Below are 14,285 nucleotides of genomic sequence, written 5' to 3'. Positions count from 1 at the left end.
ATATGAGAAGAAGCTTGGGTTTAGATAGTGAGTTTTGGAGCAACAGGAGGAAGCCAGCCTTAAGGCTTCTTTTAGGCTTCAGGAATCAGCACAGAAGTTAGCTGGGCCTGTTTGTTTCATGGGAAGAGTATTGGCTCCATAGAGGCCACAACCCAACTTACTTCACCGGCTGGAGCAGAGATGATAGGTAAGAGTACTCCTGGCAGCCTCTGCCCACAGCCAGTGGGTGTATCTGGGTGAAAAGTGTCTTGGTGCCCTTTGGGGGACAGTGATGCAATGTAACTGTGCATCAGTCTCGACACAATTCCTGGCTCTGAAGACACGAGCAGACCTCGTGAGGACACGGCTGCCCTTGCAGCTGGTGTGGGCAGCCAGGCTGGGCGGGAAGCGGCTGCTGAATGCGCCGTACTGGGTGAAGTGTCAGCGCGCTCTCCTGCCTGCATCCACGTGCTCCTGAGCTGCTCTTTCTGAACTGGTTCTAGCTCAGTGTTCATTAGAGCTTAACCAAAAGATCATATTACAGTTGTTAAAAGGTTTTACATTTCCTAACTGCTATTCGTTGCATTGATGAGTTCTTGATGAACACCCATGCTCAAACCTGCAGTGACAAAGGCTTGTACATTCAAATATATGCAGTGCTTTATTTCTGATGGTGTCACTGGCCTGAGTTGAGTCTTAAGCCCAAGCTGTGTCAGTTTTTTGCATTAATATTCTTCTTACCATTTACACAAGGAGTTTGCTTCACGAAGTCAAGTAGGTATGTTTTTTCTGACCACACCCAAAACTCTTGTAGGTCACCCTCTTGGGCTGAGTCAGGAGAGCCAAACTCACACATTGTGTCACAATGCACAATGTGCTGCAGAAAATGTGCTTTATCTGTCAATCAGTGGGACCACATGGTGCTTTCAGTCCCTGCTGTAAAGACTGGTGGCAACTGCCTGAATTTTGGCTGTTGGAAATGCTGTGTTTGAAGAACACCGAAATACCACACCCAGAACATCAGGGCACTCTACTGGTGCTGCTGAAAAATCAGGAAAGCCTAATGCCCACTAATATAAATGGAAGGAGATTCTCACTTATCATCTGCTAAATTTGGTGGAGTATCTGTGGCTCCTGTTTGTGTTTATCACAAGGACATAAATCACAGGCTGCAGCCTGTTATAGTACAGGCTGGCTTTGGGATTGTAGATTGGCCTATTTAAGACTTTCCTGAGAGAAAAAGCAATTATTTAAGGTAAGCTGCCAAGCAGCTACTGTGCTCTGCCTACACCTGGTTATACTTTTAGTCCTATTATATATGTTCAAAGCAGAAAGTGAAAGAAGGTGGGCAGCTTTAGAGAGGTTACTGCTGCTGTTTGCTGGCAGCAGGATGCCATTTATAAATGATGTTATCTTCACGTTGCAGCACAACAAGCCAAAGCACAGAGGGAAAAGGCAAGTGTGACTGGCAGCTGTAGCTAGGGCAACACAAGATATGGTGACAAGACACAGGCAACTGTTGCTGCTTAAATGTTATTCCTGTGTGTTGGACACAAAACTGACACTAATTTCTGACTTTCTTTTTTCAGTGTTGTTTGGACAACACATGCAAAATGAATTAGACACCAATATCATAAAATTATTATTCTCATTTAGGATGAGGAAGTGACAGGATGAAATCAAAGACAACACCCAAAATTAAAATTTTCCATAATGTGAATGAGCAGGAAATGGGAAAGGAAGGTTTTTATAAAGCAATTATACAATAACAAGCTAAATTCAGCTGATGAAAAAGAAGTTTTTATAGGAAAATAAATGAAACACCTATGCTTAAATGAAAATGGGATAGAGGACTGGAGCTGAAAGGAGTGATTTTTTAGATTAAGGGCAAACCTTGATGCTGTAAATAGGGCTTATTTCTTCAGTACAGTAACTTAAAAATTGCCTCAAATGTAATAGCATGTGCACGGTTACCCCATGTTTCACTGCCTGCTCTGGTTTGAAGCCAGGACAATATTTCCACCTGCCGGATTTGCATGTTAATGCCTTCAAGTGTAGTATTCAATTGCAACAACATGTCCAAATCTTTACTGTTTTATCACACAGCTGTAGGGACACCAAGAAAAACTGGTACAAAAATGAGTCTGAAAAACCTGTTAGTTTCTCTCTGAGAAACATATTAGGCCTTGGATGACTAATGAAACATCATTATACCTGAGCTGCCTCCTTGATGGCTGTATGCCAGGTCTGGGAGCAAGCCAAAGTTTGAATTCTCACAAGTCAACAACAGAAAGGAGAAAAGGGTTAGAGGGGAAAATAAAAGGTGATCCAAGGACAATGAAAAAAACCCAAACCAGTGTGGTTGTCTAGATCTACTTTCTTCTCTTTCTTCTATGATTCATTCTATGATTCTGTGAAAGACCATTTTTTCCCTTTCTTCCAGAGAAATGTTGTTAGAGGAAGTAAGTCCACCTCCGCAGCCATCCCTTTGCCCAACTGCTGAACCCTGCTGTTCCCTCTTGCAGTGGCACACCAGAGCCAGGACAGTCCACAAGGAGAAGGGAGGGGCAACAAGCTGGCAGCTGCAGGGCAGCACGGGCTGCAGCCACCAGTTAGCACAGTCTGAATCTCCTGGACACCGGTCAGTAGCCATTTCATATATTGCTAAACTTGAACTGTAAACTGCAATTGATAAATCTGCAGGATTGATCCAAATACACCTGACTAACCTTCAAATTATCAACTATTACAGCTGTTTGGTTACTTTGGAACTGCTACTGCTACGTGACATCAGGTCAAGGCCAGATCTGCAACTGTCTGCATCAGTCCAGCAAAGCTGTCTGCAGAAAGGTGCCAGAACAGAGAGAGAAGAAGCTCTCTCCAGAAATGGTTAATCAATAGCTTGCTAGGTTGACTCAGTGCCATTAGAGACAGTGGTGCACCCACTGTATATAAATTGTGACCTGTCTTCTGTTTTATTCTCAGTCACCTCTCCTGCCATCCTGGTAGTTACCCATTTTCCACTTGGAAGCTTGTGGGCATTACCAGAAATGTCCCTAACATCCTGGCTCTGGGGAACAGCAGTAATACTTTGTTGTGTGTCTTGGTTTCTTCTAGGGAGGAGGAGAAGGTAAGAAACCTATTGTAACTGCATCTCAGTGTGCCTGCTAGCCTTCATTTGTGTCAAATATCCTGTGTACATCACTAAAAGAACTCAAGTTCTTTTAGTGTCTCAAGACTGTCAGATGGACATATGCAGGATAGCACAGACAATGCTGTACTTCGGTCTTTTGACAGATTTATGTTCCAATCAAATTTTTGTGTATGAACTTTGCAATGATAGTGCAGTGATGCCTAGAGGTAGCTGTAGATCAAAATCTATGCACAAGTGAGGTAATTAAAATATGAATATGTATGTTCTGATTTCCTAAAGTTCTGGGCTGGAGTTTCACCTGTATTGTAATCACAGCTAATACCTACTTACATGTAATTAGAGTTTAATACCTACTTACAAACATTTTTATATTATATCTAGTAACACTGTTTAATACAGGTAATATTTATGTACCACACTATTTCAAATACATATGCCTTAAAAGCATTTATCCTACTGGCATATTTACATAAGGAGCAAGTAAGTTGCTCTAATTTTGTATTTTCAGCAGTCATTTTTCTTGTTTTATTTTAAAAAGTTTAATTAAAAAAAAGGTGAAAATAATTAACTTCATTTACTGGAAAAGCTGAAGTATTATATGAAATTTTTTTCAGCAGTCATGATGTCCTTACACAGGAAAGTTGTTTTCTACTCAAAAAAGAAAATAATTTAAGCATATGCTTCACTTTAAATATCTGCTTAATTTAAAGCATGTGCTTGATGACATTTTGTCTGAAAGACTAGCTCTTATGCTTACTGAGGGTCATAGCAAAATTCCCATATTTTTAGAAAGATCTGGTCTGTTAATGGGATATACAAATAATAACAACATTTCCATACTAAAAAATTTCTTTTGCTTGGTATTCAGATGAAATTGTGGATACAATTGTCCAAAAATGTATCAGACAATATTAGTGTGATGGATTATTTATTAATGTGAAAAATTCATAACTGCATGTTAGCTAATGGCAATAATTTGGCATTTGAACAGGTGAAAAATATACTTCTGATTCAGGGAAAACAAAGATGACATAATCAAACTGTGTTTTAATATGTCCATTAATAGTCAAAGTTGTTCTTTCTTACATAGCTTAGGCCTTAAATGGGAGAAAAATATTTGTAAATAAACTACTTATTTGGGATTTTTTTTTTCTTTCATGTTACACAAAGCCTAGCATCAGCATTTTACATACCTGGTAGTCCTAGAGAAGAGATCTTTATACATAATTTTAAATTCAGCTTTTGTTTGTGTTTTGTAGGCGACAAGGTGAGCCACCACTTGAAAATGGGTTCCTCCCATACCTGGGCTGTGCCTTGCAGTTTGGTGCCAACCCCCTTGAATTCCTCAAAGAAAAGCAGAAGAAGCATGGCCACATCTTCACTTGCCATGTAGCAGGGAAATACATTCATTTCCTCACTGACCCTTTTTCCTACCATGCATTGATGCGCCAGGGAAAACACTTGGACTGGAAAAAGTTCCATTTTGCTACTTCTGCCAAGGTACTGCTGGTTTTAATATCTAACAAGCAAAGTATCTGCTGACATACCCAGTTAATCCCTGTAAACATAACTGTGCCTTTGAAATAGCATTGGTTTCGCATTTCTGCACTTTTACTCGTTTAAAACATTGTGGTCTTGTTTTCCTCTTCCTAAATGGAAAAGAAATTTGCAGTGATTTGGATTGTTCTAAGACTATACATTATTCTAAGACTGTACATTATTTTGTTACATTATTACTCTTCCCTCTAGTAAGCTATGAAGTTATACTTTGGCTTTCATTTCTGTTAGACTTTATCATCAAGGTAATGACGGGCCTTACTTATCATGCATACAATTTATTTTGTGACAGGCTTTTGGGCATGGTAGCATTGACCCAGCAGAGGGAAACACCACTGAAAATTTTCATCACACTTTCATTAGAACCCTTCAAGGCAATGCCCTAGATGCCCTCATTGAAGCAATGATGGAAAACCTACAGTATGTCATGCTGCAGTCAAGAACACCTAAGCTCCCATCTAATACCTGGGTGACAGAAGGACTTTACACATTCTGTTGCCAAGTGATGTTTGAGTCTGGCTTTTTAACACTTTTTGGTAAAGAATTTAATTCAAATAATGATAAAAACCTATCATCAAAGCAGGAAACTGAGAGAGCTCATATCCTAAATGCCCTTGAAAACTTCAAGGAATTTGATAGGATTTTCCCAGCCCTCGTGGCAGGGTTGCCTATCCACCTCTTCAAGAGTGCCCACAGTGCACGTGAGAAGTTGGGAGAGGCACTCCTGCACAAGAACCTCCTGAAAAGGGACAACCTCTCTGAGCTTGTCACCCTCCGCATGTTCCTGAACGACACCCTGTCAACCTTCGATGACATGGAAAAGGCAAAGACCCATGTGGCAGTGCTCTGGGCCTCTCAAGCAAACACCATTCCTGCCACTTTTTGGACCTTGTTCTATCTTCTTAAGTAAGTTCCAATACTTCTTGCTCCCAAACAAGAAAAATGTTTATCTTTCAGAAACCAGTTCATTAATACAGGCCAATTCCACTGCTTGATACCTCAGCAGTGATAAAAAACTGTTTGCAACAGAAATGGTGTGTTGTTCTGGACATCCACAGAAAAGCCCTTCACTCATCTGAGAGCAAGTAGTGGTAGCACAGAGCAATTCTGTAGAACCTTTTTTTTTTGAGAAACAACACTCCAGGGCAATGCTACACTTTGTCAAGAAAGCTTTGGAGTAAATCTATATGATATGACGTTAAAAGTGCTAGTTGCAGTCAAAACATTAATTGTATTAAAGGCTACAAATCTAACTAGACATTTTTAGTCCATCTCACTAGAGCAGGCAAAATGAGATTTAACTTCATTGTTGTTTTCACAGATACTTAATAGAAAATAATTTATATGTCAATAGATCCCACTGAAGCTCTACTGTAGACTGCACCTGCTGAGCTTGTTACTCTTGAGACAAGTGCACAGTTCAGATAATACTATCAAATGTCCATTTTAGAGTGGGCCTTTGTGGATTATCTGCCTCAGCATAATTAGTGCTGAAGTGTGCGTCTAAATTCCTAATGCTTTTATTTATCATATCTACTTGCCAATGCTAATTTTTGAGGTTAATTAGTACTTTTTGCTACAAGAATTAATTTTCTTTAGATTTTCTGGACTTGGAGTCTTTTAGCACCCTGATTGTGCCTTCATCAAGACTCTTTTATTGTCTCTATATATTTCACCATAGCTCATATATTCTGTGTCTGAAAGAAAGCCTAGACAGTGAGGGTACTATGTGGGCTCTTGGTATTAGGAAGATTCTTTTCAGCTAGGCAGAATATTGTCACATCAGCCAGAATAAATGATGTTATAAAACTGATCTATAATCCTGTTCCTAAACTTTCTGCCTGTGGTGGGGCTATTTCCTAATTTACAACTGGCTGGTTTTTTTCTTACTCTTGGCATTGCTTTTTAGTGACAGTACTGTTTATTACCTGAATTACACTCATCAGTTCTGTCCCACTTGTCATTGCAGACAAAATCAAATACTTGAGGTTCCTTTCCTTTTTTTTTCTTTGAAGTTATCATACCTTTGCCAAGACATGAAAAAGTGGAACTGCAGCATTTTGCTGCAACATTTTCATTTTAGAAGGTTGTACCTGTCAGCCAACAATAGAAATTTTAGCCAGGAAGAACTTTAATAGCAAAACCCCTTCTTAAAGAATTCTTAAATTTAAAATTATGTTATACCTTTGCTCTTTTGATCTTAGGAATCCAGAAGCAGTGAGAGCTGCTACCAAAGAAGTGCAACATGTTTTGGAAAGTGCTGAAGAGAGTATCAGCTTAGATGGCAAACATATTTCCTTGAACCGAAAACAGCTGGATAATATGCCAATACTAGGTATGCTTATTTTATAAGGAATCACACTACAATTTCCATGGTATTCTACTTATTACCATGTAAATACTTGCTATGGAATTCCTATGGAATTAGCAAAGAAACAGGAAGAGGAAGCTATATGTTCCTTAGCAATAGCCAACACAACCAGGCTTCCCAATGTCCCAGGTGGTACTGAGAGTACCAAAATTTACATGAAAAGCACTTCTTCGAGGGTAATGGCATGTCTCAATAATCCTATACAGCTACATAACATAGACCCGTGCATAATTCTGAACAATATTTTGTTTGGTTATATTTCTAAATCAAATGAAAAGGTGTTACTTAAATCCCAATTCTTATAATGTGAAGCAATATTTTCTAATACCATTATTTCTATTTCCTCTTAATATTTTTTCAAATTATAAGCACATTTTTCAGAAGTTACAGAGAGTTTTGATAATGTTGCCTTTTAACTACTGTTACTTTAAAAAACCCCTTATATTGAAACAGAAAACCCCCCACATTACTTTTTTCCTGAGTATGGGTTTCTATAAAGAAACTCTTACAGCTTCAGAAAATTCTGCTTACTGAACTGCTTGTTTTTCTTGTTATCTTTTCAGTTTTCACTGGTTTGGTCTTTATCACAGAGTGACATTGTGTTAAACTTTTGAACATTTGGTTTCATCAACTATAAGCATTTTTCTAGGGGAAAGAAGATTGGGTTCTCAGTGGTATCTATAGAAGGGATAGAAATGCTAAAAAGAAATGAGGAAGATACTTTCTTCAGCATTTAGAAAGTTAATATTAAAATTTTTCTTCTAATAAATTCAGGGTTTGATAATGGCTCTGAAATAGATCAGTATCGATGACCTGCCTCCAGGATGTGAATACACTGTTTGCATGGCAATCATTCCTTGTCCTCTCCCAACAGACAGCATCATCAAGGAGGCAATGAGGCTCTCGAGTGCATCCATGACTTTCCGAGTGGCCAAGGAGGATTTCACTTTGCACTTAGAGAACGACTTCTACAACATTCGCAAAGATGATATTGTAGCTCTTTATCCTCAGCTGCTGCATTTTGATCCAGAAATTTATGCTGATCCCTTGGTAAGTATTTTTTTCAATTTGCATTAAACTCAGTGCTGTGGCAGAAGTTAACAGGCCTTTAGATAAAGCATTTGTAGTGGTGCCTCATGGCTGGTTTTCTGTTGCACCCCAGACAGTCTGTTCTTACACGTGAAGATGTAATGATAGGCAAGAAAAAGAATAAAGTCAGTGCAAATACTCTCTGCAAAACGTTTTAGTGTGACCAAAAGGTGTGCCACCAGCCCCAGACAGCCTTCTACTTACTGCCTTCCTCAGTGAGGGAAGGTCACCATTATGGGGGTCTTTGAAGAAGGACAAGGATAATAGTTTCCCAAAGGCACGGAATTAGAATACTTCCAATGCTTCTTCTGCTGCATGAACAAGGATGCAGGTTACAATGCTTATTTTTAGAGGTCAGGACAAAAAAGGAGAGTTATCAGCAAAGAACCTGGGATCCTGTACCACATAACAGAACTTCTCAGAGGCCACTCTTTCTAAAACAAAGCACCATGGGGCCTGGTGCTACTGCACGATGCTTATTTCTAGAGGCATCTCTTTCCCAGCCTGCATTTTGTGTCTTAGCAGCTTTATCTGGTTTTTGGAGGTATTCAAATATCAAGGAGCTCTTTTGTGTGTTCAATTGCAGACATTCAAATATGATCGCTTTCTGAATGAGAATGGAGAGGAGAAGACCGATTTCTACCGGAATGGTCGGAAGCTGAAGTATTACTACATGCCTTTTGGGACAGGCATGGCAAAGTGCCCGGGCAGGTTATTTGCTGTCCATGAGATTAAACAATTTTTGGCTCTGATGTTTTCGTATTTTGAGATAGAGCTGGTGGACAGTAATGTGAAATGTCCCTCTCTAGATCAATCCCGTGCAGGACTGGGTGTTTTGCAGCCATCCAATGACGTTTATTTCAGGTACAGGCTGAAATGCTTATGAATATGTATTTTTTATTATGCATATACACTATGTACTAGTAGTACATAAATACACTGTATATACTAACAGTACTAAATACACTGTATGACATATACTTTTTATACATTTTATATATATATGCAAATGAAATGCTTCAAGTCTTGGGGAAAATCTATATGAAGATGCTAATTCACCATTTTAATGAAAAATGTGCTGGTACCAGTGTGGTACCAGCATGCAGTGGGTTTAATGCGCTGTTTTGATGCAAATGTCTCCTTTTTTACCAACCATTTTGAAATGCAAGTTAAGATTTTCAATTGTGTGTGTACAATAGCAGGGTTTTTTCTGTCAGCAAATACTTTCCCACAGTTAGAATTTCATCAGCTAATTAATCTTAATTTCAAAATTGTACTACAGTTAAAACATATTCTTTTCTACAATTGAAATGTTTGGGGGACAGGGAATGGTGATGGTTATCCCCACAGGTGAAATAAAGTTTTCGTTGTATAAAGGCAGATCTGAAGTGAGGAGGGGAGAGTTCTCTGGGGAAGTACCTTTATGGTTTTATGAAAAACTAGAAGACTTGAAAAAAACTACAAAAATGTTCACGTTCAAGTGAAACTGCAAAACTTGTATTATATTCATTGTAAGATACTTATTTTCAGAGAGTGCTAACTGTGTTAAAATAAATTATACTGGCTGAACCAAATGCATCTCTAGACTGTTGTTTTAATGTCTTAACATTGTCAAAAGTTTATGCACTCATCCAAAGCCACCTAAACCAGTTTTAAACTAGCCAGCTCAAACACCAATTTGGATATAAATAAATATCTACTACATATTCACCATATTCAAGGGTGGTTTTAGCCTCATTGCCTAAATTCCATATTTCAGTAAGCCTCCTTAGGTCTTCCTAGTCTAATTCCATTAAAGTTACCATGGGTAGTATTCTGTGGCATGTCCATGAGAACAATTGTTTCAGGGTTAATATAATTTGCTTCTCTTTAACATCCCTGTCCTTTTCTGCTGCAAACAACAGATGTATGTATGTATTTATGTCACAAAAGTCCATTTTTTAATGAAACATCTTCAGGCTGAAAGAGAGAGCTTTCTTACCATCTGATGCTGAAAAGAACAAATGGACTTAAAACATTTTTTTTATCCTGTTCTTTTCTAAGGACCTGTAGTGGTTTGGTCCAAAATATTCATTACTTATTTACTTTCTGTGAGATAAGAATTAGGAGAAAGCAAAGCAGGCACAAGACTTAAAAGAATATAAAGAAGTTTATTAACAGACCTAAAAAGAAAGGAAAAAAAAAATCATACCACACCTTCAGAACTCTTCTCCTCCCCCCACCTTTCCCCCTTCTCCCACTGCAAAAAGACAGCCCTTGAGATGTCCAGTCAGTTTACCACTTCCATAATAAGCTTGTTTAGTTAATTTAGGGAGAGGAGTCTCTCTTGCTCATGCTATGGAGACATCTTCACAAGAAATTATGGGTTAGCAAAGCATAGTCTCAGAAGCGATCCTCTTGCAAAGGGGTGCTTACAGTTTCCTCTGTGACATAACAGAGCCTATCAGCTGGCCAGTTTGAATATGGACAATTTTTTAAGCCACTTAAAGTTGTGACCACCTCTGTGATCCACACTTAAGAACAGACAAACTCCCCCCCAAGCTCTCTCTCGTTTCCGGCGCTGGCACAGGTGGCTGCAGGCCCCGTGCAGGGGCCAGCGCGCCCGGCCAGGCCCTGCTTGGGCCAGGCCGGGCCGGGCCACAGCCAGCCTGGAGCCATGGGCCTGTTCCAGCCATGGAACCCCCCGCCCCCCCCCCAGCCCTGCTATGTGCAGACAGACCGGCCTGGCTCCCCCTCTCCAGTGTGGCCAAGATTCAGCTAAAGCTGCACCGATGTGACCAACAGCAATAAGCGAAATTCCAGCTGCAAGGCCTAGGTGAGATTAACCCTTTTAGTGCTGTGAAGAGCTGAAAACCTGAGGGAAGAGAAAGAGGAGATGCTTAAGGCTGAAATTCTGTTGTAAAGCTATGATATATCAGAGTACCCATTGTAATTTCATGAAGGTGTGGGGGGGTGAAGCATTCAACTTGTACTTGTGAGCAAAAGCACCCGAGCTTTTTGTAGTTGTACTTGTGAGCAAACTTGTACTTGTGAGCAAAAGCACTCAGCATCTGAGATAGGCAGATGCTGACGCAGCTGTAATTTCATGAGAAGTTTGAACAGGGAGAGATGAAAGCGATGTGGACTTTTGCTCCAAATGGAAAAGGAGAAGACCTCAGTTCCTAGAGATGCTCCCAGAGATAGTCCTAGAGATGAAGATGATGAGGACCCTTTGCTCCCAGGGAAGGAGAAGGGCCTCTGTTCTTAGAGATGAAATGCTCCCAGAGATGGGTGAAGAAAACTTTTGTTTCTGAATGGCTCAACCTTAAAATTGTACCCCAGTAATTCAAGAGTGGACCCTCAAAAGCAGTTGCGGGAAAAGCTGCAAGTCGGGGGAAAGGACTCACATGCGAGCAGAGAACCAACCCAGGCAGCTGTCTCGTTGTGATAATGTTTTCATAGCATGGGCAAGAGAGACTCCTCTTCCTAAATGGACTGAACAAGGTTATTATGGAAGGGGTAAACAGACTGAACATCTCAAGGGTTGTCTTTTTACATTGTCAGTGGGAGAAGGGAGAAAGGTGGGGGGAGGAGAAGAGTCTGAAGGTGTGGTATGATTTTATTTTTCTTCCCCTCTTTTAGGTCTGTTAATAAACTTTTTTATATTCTTTCAAGTTTGGTGCCTGCTTTGTTTTTGTCCTAATTCTTATCTCACAGAAGGTAAACAGTAATGAGTATTTTGGACCAAACCACTACACATGGCTTCAGTATCACGAGACAGTCGCCTGGGTTGGTTCTCTGCTCACATGTGAGAGTCCCTTCCCCTGACTTACAGCTTTTCCCACAACTGCTTTTGAGGGTCCAATCTTGAGCTACTGGGGTACCATTTTAAGGTTGAGCTGTTCAAAAACAAAGGTTGTCTTCACCCATCTCTTAGAGCATCTTCATCTCTAAGAATAGAGGCCCTCCCCCTTCCCTGGGAGAAAAAGGGTCCTCATCATCTCCATCTCTAGGACTATCTCTGGGAGCATCTCTAGGAACAGAGGTCTTTCTCCTTCCAATTTGGAGCAAAAGGGTCCTCATCGCTTCCATCTCTCCCTGTTCAAACTTCTCATCAAATGACAGCTGCTTCAGCATTTGCTTATTTCAGCACAGGTGCTTTTGCTCACAAGTACAGTTTGAACCCTCCACCCCCATGCCTATATGAAATTACAACGGGTACTCTGATATATCATAGTCCATCACCACCATAGTTTTACAGCAGAGTTTCAGCTTCTAAGCATCTCCTCTTTCTCTTCTCTTAGGTTTTTTCAGCTCTTCTTTCTTTATTTAATATCTACAGTACTAAAAGGGTTAATCTCACCCGGGCCTTGCAGCTGGAATTTTGCTTATCGCTATCAGTCATATGATCTTTGCCGGACAGCGGAACAGCTTCAGCTGAATCTTCAGCCACACTGGAGAGGTGTGGGGGGGAACCGGGCCGCGCCCTCTGCACGTAGCAGAGCCATGGGGGGCCGCGGGTGGAACAGGACCACACGGATCCAGGATTGCTGTGTCCCAACCGGGCCCGGCCCAAGCAGGTCCCAGCCTGGACCCAGCCTGGACCGAGCAGGGCCCAGCCCAGGCCCGCTGGGCCCCGTACCGGCTGAGCCCAGTTACCTGTCCCAAAGCCAGAATCAAGAGAGGCTTTCCCAGGGTTTGTCCATTCTTAAATGCGGACCACAGAGGCGGTCAAAATTTTAGGTGGCTTAAAAAATTGCCAATATTCAAACTAGCCAGCTGATAGGTTCTGTTAGGTCACAGAGGAAGCTGTAAGCACCCCTTTGCAAGAAGATCACTTCCAGAGTTATGCTAACCCATGACAGGACCTATGGTCTTACTTTTGTCCTTGACTCAAAAGTAAGTCTCATGACAGAAGATGAGATACAGAACTACTAGATATTTTCAAATTTCACATTCTGGCAAGACATCCAGCCAAACTGATAGAGCTCTTCCTAAATAAGGAATTTTCGATTGAGTTCTAGAACTGCTTCGAATTATCTATTCCTTTTTCTTCTCACTATCCACTGTGTTAAACATTCAAATGTTAATAAAAACACTATGCAGTGTGTGATTATTTTTTACCTTGGTGTTGTCCTCATAATTTTATTTAATCTTTTTGCATTTTCAAGGGAGAACAGAGAACACTGATTTGTTGCCATTTGCACTATGTATAATATTAAACTATTACGTAAAATGCAAGGGGGTTTGAATTATTACTTTGGTTCTCTTGGTAAGGGTAGTATCCAGTACAGCTTGTTTTCATACTTCTGTCAATTATATTTTGCATGATTTATATAAATTATAGCATATTTAATGTAAGCTGATTTGGAAAGGGAATGCTAGCCTGACATGATTGTAATTACATGTGCCTGGCACATGTTACTATCATTAGAGCATCTACTCCTTCCTTCTTAAATAAATCCTGCTTGACACAACAGTTTTTTGAGGACAGCAAGGCTCTGCTATGTTTTAAACAAAATACACTTCCTTGATGAAAAGGAATTCAACATGGCATTACAGCAGCAGAAAAAGGATAAGACAACTGCTAAACTAATTCTAGGTTCCTTCAGAAATTAAGCCTTCTTTTACATCCCATTGTCTCCTTCAAACTGACTGTGCCAGGCTTTTCTGACTGTGGTTTAATGGGACTTTATCAGTTCCTTTGGTCTATGAGAAATTGAAGTACTCAGTAGCTCCTCGAGCTGATCTGACTCTCAGCTTCCTAAGTTTGGGAAAATAATGGAAGATTGGTGAGGAGGGTTGTGAACATGGTCAAATGGCTTGCAAGTGGGGGTGTCAAAAACCACATACATCATACCAGTCATTGTTTATCTGTCCTCATGTGCTGGACAACACTCGTGTTTAGATAACATAGTCTGGTGATAGATTTAGAATCATCCTGTTGAGCATGACTGAGATTCCTGCCTTTCTGTGGGAACCATCAAATGGTGGTAAACTACACCTGCATTTCCCCCCTTACAGGGGGAAAGAGTAGGTTTGGTGATCCCCTAGCACACACAGAGCTCCATGGTGCCTGCATCCCTGCTTGTGTGCCTGGGTGCTGCTTTGGGGATCCCCCCGCTGGCATCACAGTTTAAACCAGCCAGCAACCAA

General features: G+C 40.5%; 1 protein-coding gene across 1 annotated transcript; it reads left to right on the top strand.

The window, feature by feature from the left end:
* Window positions 1-2,946: 2,946 nt before the first annotated feature.
* CYP7A1 (cytochrome P450 family 7 subfamily A member 1) lies at window positions 2,947-9,724 on the top strand. Its single transcript, XM_069004799.1, has 6 exons — window positions 2,947-3,109; window positions 4,393-4,633; window positions 4,983-5,596; window positions 6,895-7,025; window positions 7,936-8,111; window positions 8,737-9,724. Exons 1-6 carry the CDS (start codon window positions 3,030-3,032, stop codon window positions 9,034-9,036), a joined length of 1,542 nt encoding a protein of 513 aa, XP_068860900.1. The 5' UTR covers window positions 2,947-3,029; the 3' UTR covers window positions 9,037-9,724.
* Window positions 9,725-14,285: the final 4,561 nt, after the last annotated feature.

Source organism: Aphelocoma coerulescens, chromosome 2 (assembly GCF_041296385.1).
Source record: "Aphelocoma coerulescens isolate FSJ_1873_10779 chromosome 2, UR_Acoe_1.0, whole genome shotgun sequence".
Classification (NCBI taxonomy): domain Eukaryota; kingdom Metazoa; phylum Chordata; class Aves; order Passeriformes; family Corvidae; genus Aphelocoma; species Aphelocoma coerulescens.
This window is presented reverse-complemented; position numbering and strand designations above follow the sequence as displayed.

What these genes read in the sequence shown, in the direction of transcription:
- CYP7A1 (XM_069004799.1), top strand. Translation starts at nt 3,030, where the DNA reads ATGTCCCTAACATCCTGGCTCTGGGGAACAGCAGTAATACTTTGTTGT. An exon ending in ATTTTGCTACTTCTGCCAAG is followed by an intron (nt 4,634 to 4,982) that starts GTACTGCTGGTT and finishes ATTTTGTGACAG; the next exon opens with GCTTTTGGGCATGGTAGCAT. An exon ending in ACCTTGTTCTATCTTCTTAA is followed by an intron (nt 5,597 to 6,894) that starts GTAAGTTCCAAT and finishes TTTTGATCTTAG; the next exon opens with GAATCCAGAAGCAGTGAGAG.